The 25,248-nt window shown below is 40.8% G+C and overlaps 1 protein-coding gene across 1 annotated transcript in view; it reads left to right on the forward strand.

Moving 5' to 3' along the window:
* The first annotated feature begins 4,034 nt into the window (after positions 1-4,034).
* Positions 4,035-25,248, forward strand: part of HPS3 (HPS3 biogenesis of lysosomal organelles complex 2 subunit 1) — a 38,954-nt gene continuing 17,740 nt past the window's right edge. Inside the window, 8 exon segments of the mRNA XM_082691748.1 lie at positions 4,035-4,529; positions 12,198-12,689; positions 13,483-13,654; positions 13,760-13,845; positions 16,026-16,218; positions 21,609-21,690; positions 24,261-24,416; positions 24,419-24,474. Coding sequence (XP_082547874.1) covers positions 4,313-4,529; positions 12,198-12,689; positions 13,483-13,654; positions 13,760-13,845; positions 16,026-16,218; positions 21,609-21,690; positions 24,261-24,416; positions 24,419-24,474 — 1,454 coding nt within the window. The 5' untranslated portion in view covers positions 4,035-4,312.

The following is a 25,248-nucleotide window of genomic DNA, read 5'->3' on the forward strand; positions in this document are numbered from 1 at the left end:
AGAACACATTATTTACCATTGAACTCCAAACCACAGCATTCTTATTTTAAATTTCCTTTTTTGGGATGACATATTTTATTTTTTTATTAACTTATTTTACTTAAATTCAATTAGTTAACATGTAGTGTATCTTAAGTTTCAGATTTAGAGTTCAGTAATTCTCTTATTTTAAATTCTCAAAGAAATACTTGTGAAATACCTTCTATATAAATGAGCTTCGCTTTGCAATTATGCAATAATTTGCTAATGAATGAGTTAATTAGCAATTTGATTTTGGGTAAGTCTCTTAGCTGTTACACATCTTGTAGTCTTTTTAAAAATTTTCACGTATTGAAAGTACACAGTCTGACATGCTATAACATATATATTCACCCATAAACCTGTTATAAAAATCAGGATAATGGACAAATCTAACATTCCCAAAGTTTACTCCTGCTCTTTTTTAATCTATCGTATCTATGCCCATCACTGAGACCCAGGCAACCACTAATGTCTGCTACTATAGTTTGTATTTTCTAGAATGTTATTTAAATAGAATTGTTTATATTAATAGTACATTCTATTTTTGCCTGGTTTCTTTCATTCAGCATAATTATTTTTTTTAATTTATTTTTTATTTATTTTCAGCATAACAGTATTCATTATTTTTGCACCACACCCAGTGCTCCATGCAATCCGTGCCCTCTATAATACCCACCAACTGGTGCCCCAACCTCCCACCCACCCGCCAATTCAAATTCAAAACCCTCAGATTGGTTTTTTTTTTTTTTTTAAAGATTTTATGTATTTATTTGACAGAGAGAAATCACAAGTAGATGGAGAGGCAGGCAGAGAGAGAGAGAGAGGGAAGCAGGCTCCCTGCTGAGCAGAGAGCCTGATGCGGGACTTGATCCCAGGACCCTCAGATCATGACCTGAGCGGAAGGCAGCGGCTTAACCCACTGAGCCACCCAGGTGCCCCCCTCAGATTGTTTTTTAGAGTCCATAGTCTCTCATGGTTCACCTCCCCTTCTAATTTCCCCCAACTCCCTTCTCCTGTCTAACTCCCCATGTCCTCCATGCTATTTGTTATGCTCCACAAATAAGTGAAACCATATGATAATTGACTTTCCCTGCTTGACTGATTTCACTCAGCATAATCTCTTCCAGTCCCGTTGCTACAAAAGTTGGGTATTCATCCTTTCTGATGGAGGCATAATACTCCATAGTGTATATGGACCACATCTTCCTTATCCAATCATCCGTTGAAGGGCATCTTGGTTCTTTCCACAGTATGGCGACCGTGGCTATTGCTTCAGCATAATTATTTTGAGATCTAGCCATGTTGTTGTATGTATCAACAGTTCATTCCTTTTCATTGCTGAGTAGTATTTCATTGTATGGATAAAACAAAATTTGTTTACCTATTCATCGTTGATGGATATTTGGGTTGTTTTTGGGTTTTGACAGGTACACAAAAAGCTGCCATGAGAATATGTGTACAAGTCCTTTTAAGGATATATGCCTCAGGGGCGCCTGGGTGGCTCAGTGGTTTGGGCTGCTGCCTTTGGCTCGGGTCATGATCTCAGGGTCCTGGGATCGAGCCCCGCATCGGGCTCCCTGCTCCGCAGGAAGCCTGCTTCCCTCTCTCTCTCTCTCTCTGCCTGCCTCTCTGCCTACTTGTGATCTCCGTCTTTCAAATAAATAAATAAAATTTAAAAAAAAAAAAAAAAAAAAAAGGATATATGCCTCAGTTCTCTTGGGTAAACACCTAAATGTAGAATGGTTGGATGGTATGGTTGGCCTATGTCTAACTTTCTAAGAGACTGCCAGACTATTTCAAAAGTTGTTATAGCATTTGACAGCCACATCAGTTGTTCCATATTCTCACCAACATTTGTTATGATAAGTCCTCTAAATTTTCATTACTACAATAAATGTAGAGTGATCTCTCATGGTAGTTTTGACTTGCATTTCCCTAAGAACTAATGCTGCTGAGCACATACTGGAATCTTAATGCCCAGTGTGATGGTGTTAAAAGGTAGGGCCTTTGAGAGGTAATAAGGTCATGAGGGTTGGAGACCTCATGAATGGGATTAGTGTTATTATATAAGAGATGCCACAGAGCTCTCCACAACCTCAAAGAGGACCCTAACCCTACTATACACTAGCACCTTCATCTTAGAATTCCCCAACTCCACAACTGCGAGAAATAACACTCTGCTGCTTAGAAGCTGCCTAGTCTGTGGTCTTTTGTTCTAACAGCCCAGATGGATGATGACAGTGGCTATCCACAAGCCCAGGAAACAGGCCTTAGGAAAAACCAGAACTGCAGGCTCTTTAATCTTGGACTTCCGACCTCCAAACCTGGGGGCAAAAAAATTCTGTTTAAGCTATCCAGTCCATGCTATTTTATCATAGCTACCCTAGCATACTGCTACCTAGCTACTGACGTATATGAAAACCAAGCACATCCCCCACCTTCCCTTGGCTAGCATGTCTACTCCCTATCAATCTTAAATGAGCCACGTTTATTTAAGGCAGAGTTGGCTATCTCTAGAAGAGATTGGGGGTCCAGGCTGTGAGCAAATATCACTGCTTTCTCCAAATAATTTTTAATGTAGGTGAAATTACAATAAAATTTTAAGTTTAGTCTTGCAATTTTAATTTAGTACTGGAATTGTAATTTTCAGTTGTGAGGGAGGAACTAAAAAAAGGACACACATGGCTTGTATTTGTGGAGAGGGGTGTTCATGAGTGTTGTATCCGAATGAGTAGTTGTAAGCAGCTATTAGTCTGTTTTCTATAGGAGCCATCTATGAGTTTTCAACCCTAGGTTGTGACTTCCTTGTCCAGTTCTTGGTCTCACTTAGTTTGGTTAATGACTGTATCCCATTGGTTGGATTAGGTGAAGGACAGTAGGAGACTACTAAGAGGTACTTTATTCATCTAGATGGCAAAGGAAATGGAGGTATAATTTCAATAGAGGTTTAACTTCAAACAAATTGCACTTAATTTGTAAATTCTTCCAGGAAAAAAATTCATGAGGGTGAGAACTAGAAACTGACCAAAGGGAAAATTTGCTCTTCAGGAACGCCTGAGTGGCTCAGTGGTTAAGTGTCTGCCTTCTGCTCAAGCCAGGATCCCAGGGTGCTGGGATCCAATACCACCTCAGGCTCCCTGCTCAGTCTGTATTCAGTCCCCTTCTCCCTCACCCTCTGCTGCTCCCCCTGCTTGTGCTCTCTCTCTCTGTCAAATAAATAAACAAAATCTTAAAAAAATTTATTTTTTGCTCTTTTTTAGTTTTGTCCCTACATAAGTAAAGGGACACCGAAGGCAAGAGAACATCCCACAAGCCAAACTTACATATATTGTTTTCTGGATAAAATTGTACAGAGTAGCTCTAAGGCTCACTTCATCTAAATGTACGGGGGCGGGGGTGGTTAGTTTTGTTTTTTTTAATTGGGATTGCAACTATGAGCTCCACCTTGAGACATCAGGAATGGATACAGGATATAGATTAGTTTTAGGAGCACTGGACTGAGAGTTAGTGGATTTCACCCCTAGTCATTCCATCCTCTGAGGCTCAAACTAACTATCAAATGCATGGAGTTCACTAGGTGCTACCCACCATTCTTCCGTAAATAAATAAATAAATATAAATAAATTTCCTTTCTCCTCCCCTGCCTTCCTGCCTTTCTTTTTGCGAAGCACATTCTAAGTGTTGTTCTTTCCAAAGAAATTATCTAGAATTTCCAGGATTTTGGAACAACTCTTCAGAGTGTTTAGCTCGGTGTGGAGCCCTGTGCACTGCACTTCACCTTTCACAGCCCTTATCCTCCTGAAGCTCCGAGGCTATGGCGCCGGGGTGGGGTGGGGCGGGGCGGGGCGGGGGGGGGGGGGAGAGTACAAAACAGCAGATAATCAAATGTTGAGACGTATTCAAGGGCCTACACATCTCGTCTAGCCCAGTGCAGTAATGTGAAGTGACGAAAAAAAATAAAAAGGACACAGCGCTCTTTGCGCCGCCAACCGCGGGGCGCCGAGCAGCAGCCGGGACTACAGGGTTGGGTCAAAGGCCCCGGGACAAGAGGCCCTCGGGGCGCAGGCGCACCGGGCGGAGGCGACTGCTCCCCGGACCCCAACCTCGCCTCGTAACAGCCTCTTTAAGAAGGGGAGCCGCAGGCAGCCCGGGTGACGCTCACGTGACTCGGCTCTGTGCAACTGCTGGCGGAAGTGGTCCAGCCTCTGCGACCCGAGCGGGGTCTCCGGCGCCCTGCGGGGCGTGCAACCTGAGCGGGCACCGCCGGGCGGCCCCTGAGCCGGTGGTCGGGATGGTGCAGCTCTACAACCTGCACCCGTTTGGGTCGCAGCAGGTGGTGCCCTGCAAATTGGAGCCCGAGCGGTTCTGCGGCGGAGGACGCGACGCGCTCTTCGTGGCGGCAGGCTGCAAGGTGGAGGCATTCGCCGTGACCGGACAGGAGCTGTGCCAGCCGAGGTGCGCCTTCTCCACGCTCGGCAGGGTGCTGTGCCTGGCCTACAGCGAGGCCGGTGAGTAGCAGCGAGGCCAGGGGGAGCCCGGGTCCCCGCTTGGGGCCTCCTTCCTAGAGGACTCAGCGTCCCCCGCGGTACTCTGGGTGGGGAAGAGACTTCCCGGAACTTGCTGGAGGGTCTCGCGGGGTCTGGCTACTGATTACTAAAGGCGAGCAGAGCCGTGCGGTTGTCGTGGCAACCACAGGTGCGCGCTGGCTTCTAGGGGGCGGGGGACGCTGTCTGCTCGCTCTTACCTCGCTCGCTCGCCCGAAAGGTTCTCCTCACCCAGACACTTAAAAACAAACAGTACAACTACAAAAAAACCCAAACTCAGAAGTGTAGAAAATCTCACTTACAAAAGTAGGGAGATTGGTATACTGAACCCCAGATACTCCCAGCTTCACCAATCATGCCAACTTATGGCCAGTTCTTTCACATCTATACTTGTATCCACTTCTTGTCGGTTTTTGAAAGCTATATTATATGCTGGTTTTTAAATCTATGCAAGTGGAACTCCGTTCATAAACTCCTCTCTCCCACCCAAAGCCTCCACTACCCATTTGCCACCGAAATGTGAAGCAGTACCAAGGAACTACTATGTGGGTATATCTCTGTTTTAGAAAAATCCAACATTTAAAAATAGGTCCTTAAGATTACAGAAGGATTTACCATAGGCTTTTTTTTAACTGCTTAATAATGCCCTTAGAATTTGTTTCCTCCTTAAGAGGGATATAAAGGCATAAACTGCAGTGTTTATGGTAGAAAAGCCCATGGTTCAGGGGCATACCAATGAAGTGGAGAGCATGAACTTGGAGGATTGGAGATCTCCTTCTAATTCCTGCTGTGTCTGCTACTGGTTGGATGTGAGTTGTAGAAACTTTTGGATCTCAGTCTCTGTTAAAAAAAAAAAAAAATTGGAATTACTAGATCAGAGATTTCCAGGCATTGGGATTTTGTGGGTCCATAAAAAACTATGGGGCTATCATCATACTTAGTATCTGACTATTCATTTTGTCCAGTAAAAATATATATTTTTAAAAGTGAAAAGCCCTGCTATTTACTCTAACCAAAGAGAAAAAAGCATTTAGTTTTAAATATCGGATATCTTTGCTTTATGAGCAACTTACTATGCTGTTATTTTTTTTCTTTTTGACTAGTGAAGACATCAACAGAAGCCTGCATTGATTCACAGATAATGTTTGAGAACCACTCATTAGATCTGTATGTTCTCTTTTAGCAGAAGATTCTGATTTTGGAATTTAGTAGAAATACTTCTCAATCATTTGTCAATATTGGTGGTTTTCCCCATCCCACCCCCCTTTTAAACATGGAAGTTCTTGCCTTCAAGAGCTCTACTGAATGGCAAACTCACCAGTCTCAAGGTGTGATGTGTGTGTGTGTGTGTGTGTGTGTGTGTGAGGGAGAGAGAGAGAGAGAGGCAGAGACAGAGAGACAGACATATTTACATGATCTGCCCCATTCTTCCAAGCAGACAATTATTCTAGATTTGGAAGTGGCAGACATTAGGTGAACCTCTAGTTTTCCCCATCAGTAGTAGTGATTGTTGGGATCCTTGATATCACTACCTGTGCTTCGGAATCACCTGGGGGAGCTTGAAAATATGCTAATGCCTGGACCACAACCACAGAGAAACTGTCGGTTTCCTAGGGTATGCCCCAGCATTGGGGTGAGTCTGATATTTAGCCAAGATTCAGAACCACTGACCTAGTGCCATACTGGTTCCTGTAGGCAGTAAGTAGCATGGTAACCTTATTAGTGAGGCCTTAAAAACAAAGACTTTTTATAATCAAGTTGGCTGTCCTCAAGAAAGTTCAGGAGTCATGTGCTATGGCATTAGCATGAGTCAGACAGCTCAAGGGTAACTCTGAGTCCTCAGCTTGAAGACTGGGTATAACCCCTGGGTACAGCTTCTATTAACCCACACATAGCTGACTCCTAGCTATGCTGATAGCCAGATAACTTGTCTTCCACTTCTCAGCTAGCTTTTTCTTTCGTCTCTTTCCTCCCATCCACAGTAATTTAGACATAGGGATTCTGGCTCTATGAGCCCAATGTCTTTCTCTGTAATAAATCTCCCCCTGTCAGAAACAGAATGAATCTTATATCAGTCATTTATATTTACTGTAACTGCTTTGCAAGTCTCTTACCCAAGTAGAAAATACTTCCTTTCCTCTCCTTTATTTTTTCTTTTCCATTATTTTCTTTTAAGATTTTATTTATTTATTTATTTATTTATTTATTTGAGAGAGAGAGAGAGAGCCTGAGAGAACAAGTGGGAGGAGGGGCAGAGGGAGAAGGCAGATGCTTAACTGACTGAGCCACTATCCCAAAGACAGATGCTTAACTGACTGAGCCACTATCCCAAAGGCAGATGCTTAACTGACTGAGCCACTCAGGCGCCCAATATTTTCATTTTTTAAAATCTCTAATTAGCAGGATGCTGTTCTCCCTTTATAAAATTTGGAGGCGTTAGGGAGAAAGAAAGTAGGTAGAAATTTTGAAGGATAGAGGGCTCTAACATTATCATGAGTAATGGAAAATTCATTTAGGCTTTGTGTGTGAAGTAAAGAAAAGGAGACCTGAGAACTCACTGCTCTCAAAGGAGAAAGACGTGGTGGCCAGGGTTGAGTGCAGTGTGGAGAGCTCTGGTACAGGACATTTGTTTATGGGGTTTCTGAAGGTGGTTGGGCTAGGAGGACAAGACCACATGGCTGTTTTTTTTTTGTTTTGTTTTCTTTTGTTTTTAAAGATTTTATTTATTTATTTGACAGGCAGAGATCACAAGTAGGCAGAGAGGCAGACAGAGAGAGAGGAAGAAGCAGGCTCAATCCCAGGACCCTGGGACCATGACCTGAGCTGAAGGCAGAGGCTTTAACCCATTGAGCCACCCAGGCGCCCCTAACACAAGAGTCTTAAGTGACTCTGTCTATTACATCCCCCCAAACCCTACTGTCTTCTTTACTTTTCTAGAGCCATAAAACATATTTTGAATGCATTGCATATTATTTCTACCTTCTGATGTTAGTTTTGTCATAGGAGCAACCTTTTCCTTTAACTGGTATTAGTGTTAGCCAGGTTTATGATCTTGCTGTATAAAAGGAAGTTTATTATTTTAAAAAATCAATAATCTCAGTTTAAGAATAAATATGAGAATGATTTTTAAATTTACTTAATGAAGACAGAAGCTGTTGGAAAGTAAGTAGAATAAAGCCCTGACCATATATATAATGCTTAAAAAAAATTTATAAGTCGGTCAGAAGAAGACAAATACCATATGGTTTTTTTACATGTAAAATCTAAAAAATTAAAAACAAAAACTAATGGTTGCAAGAGGTGAGATGGGAGCAGTGGGAGAAATAGGTGAACTGTTGTTTTTGTTTGTTTGTTTAAATAAATTAAAAAATTTTTAAAGTTTCTTTCATAAAGAGCTATTAACCTCCAGAAGAGGTTAATAGAACCTCCATAAAGAGCCATAACCTCTAGAATCCTCTAGACTTATATCTCCTTTTTAACATTTTGAGAAATAGCATAATTGGGGAATGAGCATCAGCTTTCCAACTAACCAGATCCAGGTTTAAGTCCCAGCTCTATCTTGTTGGCTGTGTTGCCTTAGGCAAGTTACCTAGCTTGTCTGAGCCTCAGATTCCTGATCTATAACATGGAGAATGAGATAATATCTTGAAGGTTTGTTGTGAAGATTAACAGAGAGAATTCTAAATCTCTGACCATAATACTTGTCAGGTAAACACACTTACTTTAGCAAGTTCTAGTGCATCGTTATAAAACTAATCTGAAAACATACAAGGCACTATTTACAGTTTGTAGATTATATATATTAAATGATAAATAGCCTTTATCAGTGAAATAGGTATATGTTTATAAATGGATGAAAAATATTTTACTTAACCAAACAAATATTCTTAGTTTTAAAAATTTATTTACTAATTTGAATATGGCACCAAAGCATGGGCAACAAAAGAATAAAGTATATTGGATGTCACCAAAATTAAAAACCTTCATACATCTATAAAAGACACTAAGACATTAACAACAGATTGAATGGGCAATCCACAGAATGGGAGAAAATGCTTGCAAAGCATATATCCAATAAGAGATTAATATCCAGAATATATAAAGAACTCGTATAACTCAACAACAACAAAAGCCTCTTCAAAATGGGGCAAATAGACATTTCTTCAAATGGCCAACAAGCACATGAAAAGATGCTTAACATCACTAGTGACCAGGGAAATGCAAACCAAACCCATAATGAGATACCATTTCATACCCATTAGGATGGCTATTATTTACAAGAAGAAAGAAAATAGCAAACATTGGTGGAGAAATTGGAAACCCTGTGTACTGCAGGAATGTAAAATGATAGAGCTGCTGTGGAAAACAGTACGGTGGTCCTCAAAAATTAATTATCATATGATCCAGCAGTTTCAGTCTTGGAAGTCTATAAACAAAGCAAGGGCTTGTGCAGATATTCGTACATCTGTGTACAAATTTTTTTTAATTTACATTTTTTTAAAAGATTTTATTCATCCATTTGACAGACAGAGATCACAAGTAGGCAGAGAGGCAGGCAGAGACAGAGGAAGGGAAGCAGGCTCCCTGCTGAGCAGAAAGCCCTATGCGCTAGCTCGGGTCTTGTTCCCAGGACCCTGGGATCATGACCTGAGCGAAGGCAGAGGCCTAACCCACTGAGCCACCCAGGCACTCCCCATGTACAAATTTTTTAAATGAGGGCCAAGAAGTGGAAGCACCCCAATGTCCCTTAGCTGAAGAAAAGATAAACAAAATGTGGCATAGGCATCTCTGTACCCATGTTCGTTGCAGCATTATTAATAATAGCCAAGACATGAAAACAACCAAAGTGTCCTTAAACATGAATAAATAAAATGTGGTATATACATAAAATTGAATATTATTGAGCCTTAAAAAGGAAGGAGATCCTGAGACATGTTACAACACAGATGAGCCTGGAAGACATTATGCTAAGTGAAATAAGCCAGACAGAAAAGAAGAAATATTGTATGATTCAGTTTATATGAGGTATCTAGAGTGGGTGAATTCATAGAGACAGAACCTGGAATGGTCATTGCCAGAGCCTGGAGGTGGGGGAGTTGAGGAGTTCTTGTTTAAGGGATACAGTGCTTTAGATGAAAAAGTTCTAGAGAGGGATGATGGTGATTCAGGAACAGCAATAAGAATATACTTCAGACTATTGAACTGTATTCTCAAAAATGGTGAAAATGGTAAAATTTTACATTATGTATATTTTATCACAATAAAAATTTGAAAAAAATTATTTACTGAGGAAATTTTAGGAAGATAGAAGGCAGCAAGGGATCTTTTGACCTGACTCCATCCAAACTGCTTCTCTGGAACAGAGTGAGCAAATTCATGGAGCCTGTAGGGTACAGTTAGGTGTTTTGCCACGATATTCAGGGAATGAACAGGAGCAACTCCATTTCTGTGGTATCAAAGGGACCAGCATCAAGAGAAGGTGGCTTTCTGGAAAGCTGGCTCATTTCGGACAAGGAGGGAACCTGGCCAGCCCAGAGAGTGTTTGTGGAAAAGGGACTGACTGCCTGCTTGCTGCATTAGTATATGGGAAGTCATTATGCTGACAGCTTGGTGTTTCAGTTTCAGTTCATTGGAAAAGGGCTTATTTATAGCAAATAATGTTGGTAAACAGTGTGTTCTACATTTGAAAAAAAACCTTGTCTTACCTTTCCCGTCAAAGTCTAAACATGAAGAATTTAAATAAAAAAGCCACTAAAATAGAATATGTAAGAGTATATTTATATAATTTGGAGGGCATAGAATACTGTCTAAGCCAATTAGGAAACCCAGAGGCCAAGGAGCAAACGATATTATGTCTGACTATATGCATATCTGACTCTTTTACTATGGTAAAAGATGCCATAAGCGAAATCAAATGTCAGAGAATAGATTACCAAAAACAATTTGCTATTCATGACCAAACAAAGATTAATATCACTTTTACCCGGAGAGCTGCTATTTCTTATAAGAAAACAAGTCAAACATCCTAATAAAGTAGATACTTGCAGAAGAGAACTCATACATAGTTGATAAACATGGGACAAGATGGCCAGCTTTAGAAATGGTCTGGAAAATATGCATTATAATAATCATAGTTGTTTCCCCATCACACTGAGTCAGTGCTAGTGAGGATATGGGGAAATGAGCATGTTCAAACAGTTCTGCTGGTAACATGAGTTCCTATTATGTAATTGTGATAGAATCTGGCAATATCTTTTTTTTTAAAGATTTTGTTTATTTATTTGACACAGAGAGAGTGAGAGTGGGAACACAAGCAGGGGGAGTGGGAGAGGGAGAAGCAGGCTTCCCAATGAGCAGGGAGCCTGATGCAGGGCTCCATCCCAGGACCCTGGGAACATGACCTGAGCCGCATGAAGGCAGACACCCAACGACTGAGCCACCCAGGCACCCCAGATTCTGGCAATATCTTGAGATTTAAAACATACCTGCCTTTTGGCCCAACATTTTTTTTTTTTTTAAAGATTTTATTTATTTATTTGACAGAGAGAAATTACAAGTACACTGAGAGGCAGGCAGAGAGAGAGAGAGAGAGAGAGAGAGAGAGAGAGAAGGAAGCAGGCTCCCTGCTGAGCAGAGAGCCCGATGCGGGACTCGATCCCAGGACCCTGAGATCATGACCTGAGCCGAAGGCAGCGGCTTAACCCACTGAGCCACCCAGGCGCCCATTGGCCCAACATTTTTCACTTTTGGGATTCTATGCCATTGAAACAAACCTCTAGAAAATAAATACATAGGTATAGTATTATTACAGCATGAAGTATAGTGGCAAAAAAACCTGAATATATATTAATAGGGGAATTGTTGAATAAATTATGGCACATAGGATACATAGGATATGCAGATAATTTTCAATAAAACAATGTTAGATACCCATGTATTGACTTGGCGAGTTAAGATTTATTAGTAATTTTTTGAAGTTGTAAATTGTTAAATATTTTCAGTGTGATTCCATTTTGGTGGGGAAAAAAAGACAAAACACTAGTCTACAGTCCATGTTTATATGAGAGAAAGGTATAAGGGCCCATAACGAGCTCTGTGTTGTTAACGCTGGCTCCTCACGAATCAGACTGCAGGAAAAAGATTATGCTTTTCATCTGGCATCTCTTCACAGCTTTTGATTTCTCACAACGGAGAGTAACCATAAAATTATAATTTAAACAATATAATAAAATCAACAAGTAAGGTAAAATTAACTTGGATTTAAGTTTCATTTACTATGTATAACTTTAGGCTACTTCTCAGAGTTGACATGAAGGTGCGACTTGTGGGAAGAGGGGTTTCAGAGCTGCAGGAAACACTCAGGGCTAATATAAGGATATGTACAATTTCTGTGTAAGCTGCATGAATAACTAATAGATTATCTTAAGATATGATGGGGAGAGATTTATTTTGGAGCCTAAATGCCTAATGTCAGTTAAAAATATACCTAAGATCCTATTAATTAGGGTTTTGTTCTCGTCAGTCTTCAATTCAGCCAGTCACATTAGGATTCACTAATAGTTCCTTTTCATGGCACACAGTAAGTGGTTATTTCTAATGAAAAATTCTTAGTATACTCTATTTCATTCTCAGGAGACTATTTGGCAACAATTGAGGAGAAAAACAAAGCTACTTTTCTACGTGCCTATGTGAACTGGAGAAGTAAAAGGACTGAAAACTGTCGCGTGTGTATCCGAATGGTTGGACACAATGTGGAGGCACCTTTCAGTGAAACCTACAAAGACCAGATGTCTATCCTTGAAATGCCGCTTTCTGAGGCCCCCTTGTGCATCTCCTGTTGTCCAGTGAAAGGAGACCTTCTTGTTGGTTGCTCCAATAAGTTAGTCTTATTTAGTTTGAAGTATCAGATCATTAATGAAGAATTCTCAATATTGGACTTTGAACGTTCTTTAATTATACACATAGATAATATCATTCCTGTTGAAATTTCTTTTTGTGTTGGTTATGTTGCTCTCATGTCAGACTTAGAAGTCTTAATACTAAAACTGGAGTCAGACCCTAAAAATGGAGAGAGTGTTAACCACCAGCCACATAAGACCAACAATTCAATGAAACAGACAGAAGGTAAATAATGAATTTAGGTTGCTTTCTTATCTTAGATGTAGAGAAAATCCTTACTTCTGGCAATCTCTGAGGGGTGATAGTGTGTGTGTGTGTGTGTGTGTGTGTATAGTATGTGCGTATATGTACACTTATGTGTATATATCACCAAGCCACATTATTTGTAGATTCAGTTATTCCTGATACATGGGATTTGGGTTTATGTACTCTGTAGCATGCCAGTGTGTTTCAGCATATACTTGTCAATAGAAGTAATGGAAGAGCTAGGACGAGTTTCTAGCCCCAGTTCTCAGAAGTTGAATGGTCTTGGGTTAGGAATACCATCTCTCTGAGTTTCTTTTTTTTATTTTTTAAGATTTCATTTATTTATTAGAGAGGGAGAGATCACAAGCAGGCAGAGAGGCAGGCAGAGAGAGGGGGGGGACAGGCTCCCCGTTGAGCAGAGAGCCCCATGCGGGGCTCAATCCCAGGACCCTGGGATCATGACCTGAGCCGAAGACAGAGGCTTTAACCCACTGAGTCACTCAGGTGCCCCAATCTCTCTGAGTTTCAACTTCCTCATGTAAAAAATTGGGATGGTAATATCCTGTTGTACTTTATTAGTTGTGAGGAAAAAATGAGGATGGGCCAAGGCTTTTCAAAACCATAGTGCCTTGCAAATATATGAGATGTCTGTGTGTGAATAATTAAAATTACCATATGTTTATTTAATTGGTCTGGGGTATTGTGAAATTTAATTTTCATTCAAGTAGTACTTGGAGTTATTAAATTCTTTTCTCAAATTTTATATTTTAAGATGTCAACAATGAAACTTTGCAGCTTGAGTCAGATGACTTTGTTATCTGTCAAAAGCCCATGGAACTTCTCGGGGAAAAAAGTAGCCAATCTGGAATACCTGTTACACTGGAGTCCACTGGATTAGCTGATGAAAATACAAACTATTACCACGTTCAGCATCTGCTCTATAAGTATTACAACGCTTTTCACTCACTAGCCTTTAAGATCTATTTACCTGCATAGACGTACATGGAAATTAGATCTCTTCCTCTTTCTTTCTCTTTTTAAACTCGCAGACGTTTTGCTCCTGATATTTCCTCCTATGTCTTTTCTGATGACATCAAGTTACATTCACTTCAGCTGCTACCCATTTACCAAACAGGTAAGTAAAGATCACATTTCTACAGTGCAGTGAGTTGAAAAGGCTCTGGCCTGGGAAGGGAGACTGATAATGGCGAATACATTAGGTTCTTCTGTTGAGTCTCCCTTTGCCCTTGGACAGGTTCTGTGGTGAATAATGCCAAGTTCCTTAGCAAATAATGCTAAATATTGCTCCTGTGAGCACTAGAAAGGGAAGTTGTGTCTACTTAGGAGAAGCCATGGAGAGGACATGACAGGCAAAATGCATTTCTCTTTTTTGAAATGGTTACTTGGCCCGAAAAGGGAAATTGGAGCCTTGTCCTAGCTGGGGGTTTTTAGCTGGGTATGTGGCAAAGCTTTGTTTGATGGTCTTGCGAGCAAGGTGGGAAAATGTTGACGGAATGGGAAGTTCATTCAGAGCAGTGGTTTTCAACCTTGTTGCACATTGGGCTTACTTGGATGCTTTAAGAAATACTGATGCCCAGGTTTTACATATTGGAGATTCTGACTTAATTAATCAACTACAGTGCCTGGGCATCATTAGTTTTTTAAATACTCCCCTGGAACCAGTGGGCAGCCAAGACTGAGAATTTGCCATTGGGTTCTGTACTTTGTCCTGGCCTGCCTAACATCTTTAGATGTTGCCTGAGACAATATAAATATTATTCTGATTCAATGTGTTTATAAACCTCCCTTATTTTTTTCTTTCTTTTTGTAGACATTTATTACCTAGTATTTTGGGTGTTGTGCTGAATGCTAGGGAACCAATAATGAGGAAAGTAGGCAAAGTACTTGCACTCGTGGAGCTTATTGTCTTGGCGTGGGGGAAGCAGACATTAATCAAATAATTATTTGATTATTATCAACGAGTATATAATTACATACTGAAATGAGTGCTCTGTGGGAAAAGAACCCTACCTTGAGAGCCTATAGCAAAGATACTAACCTCATTTAGGGGTCAAGAAAGGCTTCCTAGGAAAGAGGATCTGAAGAGTGAATCAGTGCTGATTTGGAAATATGGTTGGGTGCAGAGGAAGCAACAAAGGTGATTTGGTAGAGAGAGAATCTTATGTTTGAGGAACTGAGAGAAGCAAGACTGAGAGGTAGAGCTAGGCAGAGAGGGTCGTGAGGCAAAGTTGGAGACCAGAGAGGGCCCAGAGCCAGGTTAGGGGGTCAACTACTAATGGCTTCTTCCTTTCTCTCTCTGCAGTAGCAATGTGCTGGACTAATACCGTAGAATTTCCCATAATCTGAATTTTGCTAATTGAGTCCCCACAGTGTCATTTAACATGTTCCTGTATCTCCTATATTTCCCTGTGACTTGGTAGTTTGATCTAAAGCCATACTGTTCACTTTGGTAGCCATTACCTACCAGCTCTTGTTCAGCACTTGAAGTGTGACTAATCTAAATTGAAATACATTGTTAAGGGTAAAATTTCCACCACTTAAAAAAATTTTTTATAGAATTTATTTATTCATTTGACAGACAGAGATCACAAGGAGGCAGAGAGGCAGGCAGAGAGAGAGGGGGAAACATGCTCCCTGCTGAGCAGAGAGCCTGATGCGGGGCTCGATCCCAGGACCCTGGGATCATGACCTGAGCTGAAGACAGAGGCTTTCACTGAGCCACCCAGGTGCCCCATATTTTGAAGAGTTAGTACAGATATATATATATATAAGAGATCTCATTAATTTTTTTATTGACTGCTTGTTGAAATGGTAATAGGGATATATTGGGTGAATACAATATACTATGAAAATTTTGCCTATTTCTCTTTACTTTTCAAAATGTGATTACTAAAAAACTTGAAATTACATATGTGGCTCATGTTATATTTCTGTCAACAATGCTGGTCTAGACTAAGTCTTGATTAGATGCCGATGGTGGAGATGATTATGAAGATGATGATTTGGTAGCACAAGTAGTGCTGACTTCTGTTGGAAGGTACTGACTCTTTTGGTGACTCTTCTTGTGATGATTATTACCTAAATCTGCAAATTTATTAGGGGTTGCAAAAGGTGATATTTTAATTATATCACTCCCTTTTCATTTCCTACCGGCATTCTTCTATAAAGAGCAGTTTTCCCTAAACAACTCTTTGGTTATCCCCTGATAGACTCTTTTCCTTAGAAAAGTTAAGATATCGATTTCCTTTATTTACTGATTTCATGAGTCCCCCCCCCCCCATTTTTTTCATGCAGGTTCCCTTACTTCTGATAGAAAAAATTTGTCTCAGGAAAAAGAGTTGCTGAGTCTCTTCTGTTTCTTCTCATTACCTCACGTGGGCTATCTCTACATGGTTGTCAAATCTGTTGAATTAATGTCAGTTTACCAGTATCCTGAGAAGTCTCAGCAGGCAGTGCTTACACCACAATTTTTGCATGTCATCGCAAGGTATGTTATAGTGTTACTTGCTGGACCTGGAGTCACTTATTCTGCATATTCTTGGGTTGCTTCTTAAATCAGAGAATTTAAGAATGTATGGGGGTGCCTGGGTGGATCAGTCGTTTAAGCCTCTGCCTTTGGCTCAGGTCATGATCCCAGAGCCCTGGGATAGAATCCCCCTTTGGGCTCCCTGCTCAGCGGGGAGCCTGCTTCTCCCTCTCCCTCTGCCTCTCCCCCAGCTTATGCTCTCACTCACTCTATGTCAAATGAATAAATAAAATCTTTAACAAAATAAATTAGAATTGTATGAACTGATATATAGTGTTATAAATTAACGGGGTATATTTGTCTTTTGATGGCCCATACCTTTTTCTTTTCTTTTCTTTTTTTTTTTTTAAAGATTTTTATTTATTTGACACAGAGAGAGAGATCACAAGTAGGCAGAGAGGCAGGCAGAGAGAGGTGGGGAGTCAGGCTCCCCGGTGAGCAGAGAGCCTGATATAGGGCTAGATCCCAGGACTCTTGAGATCATGACCTAAGCCAAAGGCAGAGGCTCAACCCACTGAGCCACCCAGGTGCCCCCATACCTACCTTTTCAATGTCAAAGATTTAGATTCTGGTTTTGCCTTTGTTTTATTTTCTTAGATTGGATAGGGGTCTTTGTGAGGAAAACTTTTATAGGGAATTTTAATAAAAGTCAGTGGAGCCAGTCAGGACATCTCTGGATTTCTTTTTAGATTTTTAAATTTTTTTCTCGGCTGCCCTATCCTTTCTGTGTGAGTTGAGTTTTTTCATAATGGTTTAGAACTGTGAAGGAGCCAGAAAGACTACCCTCTGATTAGTACAAATGGGGAAATAAACCAGAGGTTGGGATTGGCAAGGTCATGTGGCTAATTGGAGGCAGATGCCTTTTGAGTTGCCTTACCCTAATATGCTGGCATGTAACTTGGGTTCCTGAGTAGGATTTTAGTCTCATTTCCTTTTATCTCAGCCCTAACCAATGCTTCTGGTTCTGTTTCCTGTTTTTTGAGCTTTGGTTATGTGCAAGACACTGCATTGGGCCCTCTGGCCAAGCACTTTGAATAAGGTACACCATCTGCTTTCTAAAGCAACAACGTGAAATAAGGCCAGAGATGCAGGCAGGGGGCACAGACACTAGGGGATTTGTGACAAATATCTTTAGACTTCGTGAAAGTGGTGTAGGCACTTTGAGGAGAGAAATTACTTCTGTCTGAGTCATACAGGGAAGTTTTTTGTGCTTGGAGTGAGAAAAGCTAGTTAGAATCTAGAGATGTAGATTAGAAGAGAAGGGCATTATAGATAGAGTGAAGACTATAAACAAAGGCCATGTCTAGTATTGTAGGAGCATCTAATAACTAATTTCAGAGGGCAGTGATTTTTAAATTTTTCCACCTGAGTGGTAGTATCAGTAACTACAGCAGGTGCTAGAGTATACTCAGACATCATAATATTCCCCTGAAGATTCGCCACTCACTCATCATGTAGTTGCTGCCCTCTCCTCCTGTTTGGTGTAGGGAGAAATGCTATTTATTATGTGTTTCCTAAGTGAACACTGTGGAAGTAGCTAGTCTTAGTTTCTGTGTTGTATATAGTGATGTTCTTTAACTATGAAGAAGCTGAAATGCAGAGAAGTGGTACAAATGATGCTTGGGAGAGAGCTCAAGGCTTTGAATTTTAAGGACTTTAAGTTTTTGATAACAGTGATGTGATAAGAGCATTCATTTAGGAAAATTAGTTGTAGCTTTTATGCAGGATGGATTAAACACAGGTAAATCAGGTATTGAAATGGTTCAGGGAAGGATAACCAGGGCCTACAGCAGTGAGAGGATGAGGAAGAATGGTTGGAAGAGGCTTCGGCAAGAGAAAGTCAGACTTCGTGTCTGTCGGATGGTGGGAATGGCGGAGGCATGAGGAAACCCCGCCTGAGTGTTGAGGCTGCTTTTATGAAAGTAGAGGCTGGCAAAGTGTGGGGCGAAAGAGAAGTTTGGTTTCTGAATTTGAGGCGCTTAGGGAGTATCAAGAGGAAATGTTATGTAGGCTTTTGGACACAGAACTGAAGATCAGAAAAGAAAGGGAAACGTAGATGCTTTATTACCATCAAGAAAGAGCTGACTGTCCAAATAGAGAGCATGGCCCCAAGAGTGTATAGCAGAGAAAAGTAGTTGGGAAACTAAACTCTGGTGAAGGTCATGTTTAGGAGAGGAGAGAAAGAACAAAAGGATTTTCAAGAATGCAAAAGAACCTAAGGAACTACATACAGCATCTTAGAAACCAAGGAAAAACTAGAAGGAGAAAGAGTAAAGTTTTAATTTCTCTCCCAAAATATTGATGCAAAAGTCTATTAATCTTTTCTCTGATTGCATAGATGTAAAGGACACTGAGAATTTAGTGATTTGATTCCCTAAACTTATTCCCCCCTCTTTCTTAAATATAAGTCATGATTTAGTTTAGAATGTAGAGTCCTGAAAACACAGTTATGGTGATTTGAAGAGACTGGATTTTGCCTGTCTCCAGGTAAGAAATTATTGAAGCTTTTCTTAATATCAGCACCAGAATACATTCTGACACCCTTAACTTGACCATGGAAGCACTAGACATTAGAATAGCAGTTGCTATATGTAAATTCAGATTCTTAATAAAGATCCTCACCCCTATTTTAAAAATCCTATATTTGTTGAACTTTTTGCATATTATTTTACCCAGTAAATACATGTTTTAGAAATATCCTGACCTGTAAGTTTGTCTTGAAAAGTTCCTTAGAGGCTGGTATTTAAAAAAAAAAAAAAAAAAGGAAAATTTTTTTTTGAAGAATCTAAGAACAATATAAAATCATGTAAAATGTCATCCTTATAGAAATACTTAAATAGGAAAGTCCCCCCTCCCCTCCCCCACCAATAATCCTAGTCCTCCGAGTTCACCATGTCAACAATTGGCGTATATTTAGGGCACTTGGGTGGCTCAGTTGGTTAAGCCTCTGCCTTCAGCTCAGGGTATGCTCCCAGGATTCTGGGATCGAGCCCCACATCGGGCTCCTTGCTCAGCAGAGAGTCTGCTTCTCCCTTTCCTTCTGCCCCTCCCTCTGCTTGTACTCTCTCTCACCCTCTCTCTCTCTCAAATAAATCAAATCTTTAAAAAGAACAATGGATGTATATTCACCCAACTTATTTTAAAAAACAGTGCACTTACTACTATGATTGGTTTTATAGAAGTGGGTCATATGACATCCACCATTCAGCACCTTGCTTTTTCACTTAGCAGCGTATCTTGGGCATCTTTTCATGCCAGCACACTTCAGTTCACTTTATTCTTCTCTTGTACTGCTGCTTAGTATTTTAGCAATAGCCAGCAGCTGGGTTACTGTAGGTGGAAGTGAGTCAGAGGACCAGTTTTTTAACCTCTGGAATCTGCTACTCATTTATCTTTATGGTCATAGCTACTCTTACCTGTCTTTGCATAGGTACTTTTTTGCTTCTCACCATCTCAAAGTCCCTTCTATTCATTTTTACTTTCTGGTGCTAACTCTCTATTCTAGATTTCTAAGTGGTGGTTCTATTGTTCTAGCGATTATCATGACTCTAGAGGTCATGTCCTAGAATGTTGTGGAATGGACAGAGATGGCAATGAGCTGAGGCTGCAGTGGAAACCCCCCAAAGCAGAGAAAGAACCCCCTGAGTGATACATCGTACCTACATTGTGCAAAGTCTCCCAACTGTGGAAATATCAGAATGCCTTCCTTATAAAGAAGGATTTCTTCTATTTTTTTAAAAAAGATTTCATTTATTTATTTATTTATTTATTTGAGAGCGAGAGCTCAGGTGTGCACACACAAGTTGTGGGGAGGGGCAGAAGGAGAGGAAGAAGCAGACTCCTTATTGAGTGGGGAGCCTGCTGCTGGGGTGGGGGTGGGGGGCATCCACCCCAAGGCCCTGGAATCATGACTAAGCTGAAGGCAGACGCTTAACCTGCGAAGCCACCTAGGCACCCTGAAAGCAGACTCTTAACTGACTGTGCCAAGAAGTATTTCTTCTAGGGGTGCCTGGGTGGCTCAGTGGGTTATGCCTCTACCTTCGGCTCAGGTCATGATCTCTGGGTCCTAGGATGGAGCACCTCATTGGGCTCTCTGCTCAGCAGGGAGCCTGCTTCCCACCTCTCTGCCTGCCTCTCTGTCTACTTGTGATCTCTGTCTGTCAAATAAATAAAATCTTAAAAAAAAAAGAAGTATTTCTTCTATTATAAGATCAGTGCTAGGTTTGCTTTATTTCAACATAGTTCATTTTTAATTCTCCAACTGTTTAATTTGTTTTTATTATTCCTGTGGGGGGAAAATTATTCCTGTGAACCTGCTATAAGATGGGTTTTGTAGCAATTTCTAAGTTAACTATTTTTATTATTTTTTTAAGAGATTTTATTTATTTATTTGACAGGCAGAGATCACAAGTAGGCAGAGAGGTAGGCAGAGAGAGAGAGAGGAGGAAGCAGGCTCCCTGCAGAGCAGAGAGCCTGATGAGGGGCTCAATCCCAGGACCCTGAGATCATGACTTGAGCAGAGGGCAGAGGCTTTAACCCACTGAGCCACCCAGGTGCCCAGTTAACTGTTTTTAATGTCCGTATTGGAGTGTTGATTTATCCACTAGTCACCAGGCATCTATTGTGCCCTGACTGTGCGGTCTCTAGGTCATTTTACAGTGCAGAAGCAGCCTGAGGTTGTAGAAAGAGCTAGAGGAGTGTGAGGAGTAAGAAGACCTGGGGTCTAATTAGGCTCCATCCTCCAGAGATGTCTTAGACCAGTCATAAGACTTCCATGCCCTCAGCTTTAAAACAAGCTTCTGGAGTGGATAATTCTCAAGACTCCTTCAGCTAGTCTATAATTTTCAGTTCTACCATCAGATATGTGTTTGCATAATCTAAGTATGTTATCCAGCCTGATCTAGGCTCAAATACATCCTGAGATGAGTGGGATAGAGATAGTAGTCAGGAACTTGTGTTCTAATCTTGACTTCGATAGTCACCTCTTTGTAACTTGGGCTTTGGGAAGCTCCTTGGGACATCGTTTCGTCTGTAAAATGAGATATTGACCCACATCCATGGTTCTTAATGAGGCATGTACAACAGAGCCACACATAGAGCTTTGTAGAATTATACATGTCTAGATTCAGCTCTTAGAGATCATGGTTCAGTAGGGCTGAGGTAGGGACTATGGGGACCACTCTGTGGGGATTCGGAGGTGCTCTCTTTGTTAAGAAGCAGACTAATCGTCAAATGCTGGTGGGTCTTCCCTACCCACCATTACTCTGTTTGCCTGTGTGAACTCCTCCCAACTATGGGCATGTTGATTATTGGCCTCTGCTCTGCTCAGTTGTGTCTCTCCTGTTCCTTAGCAACAACCTACAGTGTTTCACAGTGCGGTGCAGTGCGGCAGCAGCTCGTGAGGAGGATCCATACGTGGACACCACCCTGAAGGTTAGAACTGGTTTTAGATGACAGTAAAGTCTTATGATCAAAAAGGGGTACAGGAATGCTTACAGCTTTGCTCTTGGGTCTAAACTGATGATCGTTAGAGGTTTGAAGGTCTTGTTTATCAAAGCAGAACTTTTGGACATAAAGTAGTAAGCATTTTGTGACACTTTTTAAGATTACTTTGAAAACATTTCACTAAGAATTTAGGTGAAGGGCAAAGTTTTTAAAATTTGGTAAAGAATATGTGTAGGGTAATTTCAGAGAGAGTACTTTACAACTATGGTATACTACAATTTTACTCTTTTTTAATGGGAATACTGGTGACAGTTATATATAGCTATTAACAAAGCACTAGAGAACTCTGTGTGTTCAAGGACACAAATGCATGAAAAGAATTGATTTCTACTGTTACCAGATATGCCTATGATATATTTCTATCGTCTTAAACTGAGAGTTAATGGATGTGCTAGATTATTAACCTCATTTTGAGTGAGAACTAATATGCTTATTCTCTGAAGAGCTCTTGACCACAAAATAACCATAGGCAGTTTTATGATGAAATTCTGTATTTTCTGACCTTGAATTTCTGTTCTCAGAAATATACTGATCCTTTGTGTGATATGCATCAGATGCTATTCCACTTCTCAGGTATAAACTACTTGAATGGATATTTGTTATAAAGCAACATGCTGCAGGAAACTATACTTTTTTTGTAAAGATTTTATTTATTTATTTGAGAGATAGAGTGAGTAACAGCGAGCACATGATCAGGGCCAGAGGCAGAGAGAGAGAGAGAGAGGGAGAAACGGGGCTCAATCCCAAGACCCTGGGATCATGACCTGAGCCAAAGGCAGACACTTAACCTACTGAGCCACCCAGGAGCCCCATTATGGTCTATACTTTATAAGTTAATGTCTATCTGGCACCTGAAACACCTTTTCCTGGAAAAGTAAGTGGTCAGTACTGATGGTTAGGTTGCTTTGTAGTGTTTAATATGTCTGAGGTCCTCTTCCACTATCACGGTCACCCAAATTGTGACATGTGATAGCATTTCACGTGATCTGAGTTCTCTGTAACTCTTTCATGCAATGGGCTGTGTATAGCTTTCTGTTGCTGACCAGGCATACTGTTTACCTTCAGCCTCTTGAGAAACCCGACTCACAGCTTCCCCATGCCTTTCTGTGTTTAAGATACACACATTGCCTCTTCAAGAGTATATTTTAGAAATAAAGGTTATTTCCCTAGTGAAAATGGAAAGCGAACAGATTCTTTGTCCCTCCCTCCTCCCAACACCTTGCTTTGCTTTTTTGTTTTCTATTTTTCAAACCTAAGAAAGACATAGGCCTAACATAAGTGGTGATGCTGGAGTGAGGGGTACATCATGGATTGAGGTAGGTTCAATCTGCATTTGAAATTAAATCGTGTTGTAGGTCTTCTCAGTGTCTCCTAAAACCAGAGGGAGGGAACAAGGAAGAGAGGAAGGGCGAGAAAAAGAGAGATGGGCAGCCTGCTGGTGGGGGAAGCTGCCCTTGAGGCCTGTCCTCTTGAAGGTGGCAGAAGGAAGGACAGTGATGATCACACTTCACGGCTCCCCCTTTCCTGCAACGCTACCATTCTGAAATGCTAGATACCACCTGAACCAGCGCACGTGTAGCCTCTTGCCAACTCAGACTTTGCAAGCCGTGGTGTCTGAGAAAGATTTCACGACCTCAGGATGTCCAAAGTGTACATTTTTCCTCTCTTTCCTCTGAGAGCCTGATTCCTCAGCACTAGTTAAGGCCATCTCATCTATTCTTAGGAACAAAAAAATAGATGAAAGGGTTTCCTCAGTTATACAAAAGGACAATGAAGATGACTCAGAACCAAAATAGTGTTAATGGACGAGAGGGCACAGGCCTGGCCGCATCATTTTGTGAGCTCCCAGAAAGAGTGCTTCTATTATCTTACCCATTCTACTTGAATAGTGCTCCCTTACGGGGACAGGAGCCTGTTCCTGGTCCAGGATTTCCTTCTGTTTACCTGACACACTCAGCCAGCCGGTCATCCATTCCAGGCAATGTGCCCACCTAAGGAGCTAGCAGTGAGAGGCCATCAGAGCAAGCATTTCTCTTCTATTCACCCATCCACTTAGAAACCATTGATTTCTCTTTGTGCAGTAGAATGACCTTTGATAGTGTCTATTTTCCTAGCAACCACATTGTGTCATGTCCCTGAACCAGCCCACTGTCAGTGGGGATCTCTCCAGCAGGTTATGAGCCCACATCTGTGCTCCGAGAGCTGCTCTGTCAGCCACACAGGAGTTCCCACAGCCTCGAGAGTTCAAGAGCACCCGCTGCCCGCACTCACTCAGTCAGCAAATACTGAGTAGCTCTTCGGCAGGCACACATGAAATAGGTAGTTGGTTACATAACTTTGGACAGAACAACTTCCTCCTCTGATAAGAATAGGAATTCAGATTTTTTATTTTGGAGGGGGTGGGCAGGGGAGCAGGACAAATAAACAGACTGACTTTTGAAGGGTAAAGTTCCTGTACCTTTATTTCTTGGTTAAATCTGTGATGTTTCCTTCACTAGGCTTGTCCACCTGTCAGTATGGATGTCTGTGCTTTAAGAATACAGCTTTTCATAGGCTTGAAAGCCATCTGTCACTTTAAAAACCACCTCATACTTTTGACCAAGGCAGACCCTGAGGCTGTTCCAGAAAGAAGAGAATCACCTAAGAGGCTTCTGTAAGCATCCCCACACTTCCGTCCATTCCTGCCAACGTTTCTGGAATGCATTGTTACTGGTATATTCTGTGTGTGTCCTAGTTTATCTTTTTAAAAATCAGAACTTTGAATGATTAGATGGTTTGTCTATGTTTTTTTTTCCAGAGAAGGAAAAGAAGGTCCTAGTGATCTCCATACTATCCTTTATATTTTATATAATAAAATATTATATTTTAGAAGATAATGAATTATAAAATAGTTTAAGTAATAATCTGTGGTATTTGAGATAAGCTAAAGGACATGCTCTTCGGTGTCATTAATAGGAAAGACAGAGCCTCTAAAGCTAATCCAGACTACAAGGCTCTTTACTACTTTTTTTCTTTTCTTCTTTGACCTTCCAGTAGTTACATTTTTATCCAGGTATTATTTTCTGGTATTTCAATTCAAAAGAAATTAGTACTGCATTTCTTACCTTAAAGCACATTCATGGTATATAGATATGTGCTGATCGACCTTAAAGTTGCATTTGATAACACTAATCTCTGGTTGACTCTTAGATTTTCTGCTTTTACGTTGTTTGGAATTGAACGCTTAGTTCTAGACTAGTTCTGCGTCTGTACAACATTTCCTGTTCTGGGAACTTAGTGGTAGGAATTAGATGACAATGAGGATGAGGATGATAATTTGTGCGTTCTCCTATGAATTATTTATTTATTTATTTATTTTTAAAAGATTTATTTATTTATTAGACAGCGATCACAAGTAGGCAGAGAGGCAGGCAGAGAGAGAAGAGGAAGCAGGTTCCCTGCTGAGCAGAGAGCCCGATGCAGGGCTTGATCTCAAGACCCTAAGAT

This window comes from Mustela nivalis (assembly GCF_964662115.1).
Source record: "Mustela nivalis genome assembly, chromosome: 1".
In the NCBI taxonomy this organism is placed as follows: domain Eukaryota; kingdom Metazoa; phylum Chordata; class Mammalia; order Carnivora; family Mustelidae; genus Mustela; species Mustela nivalis.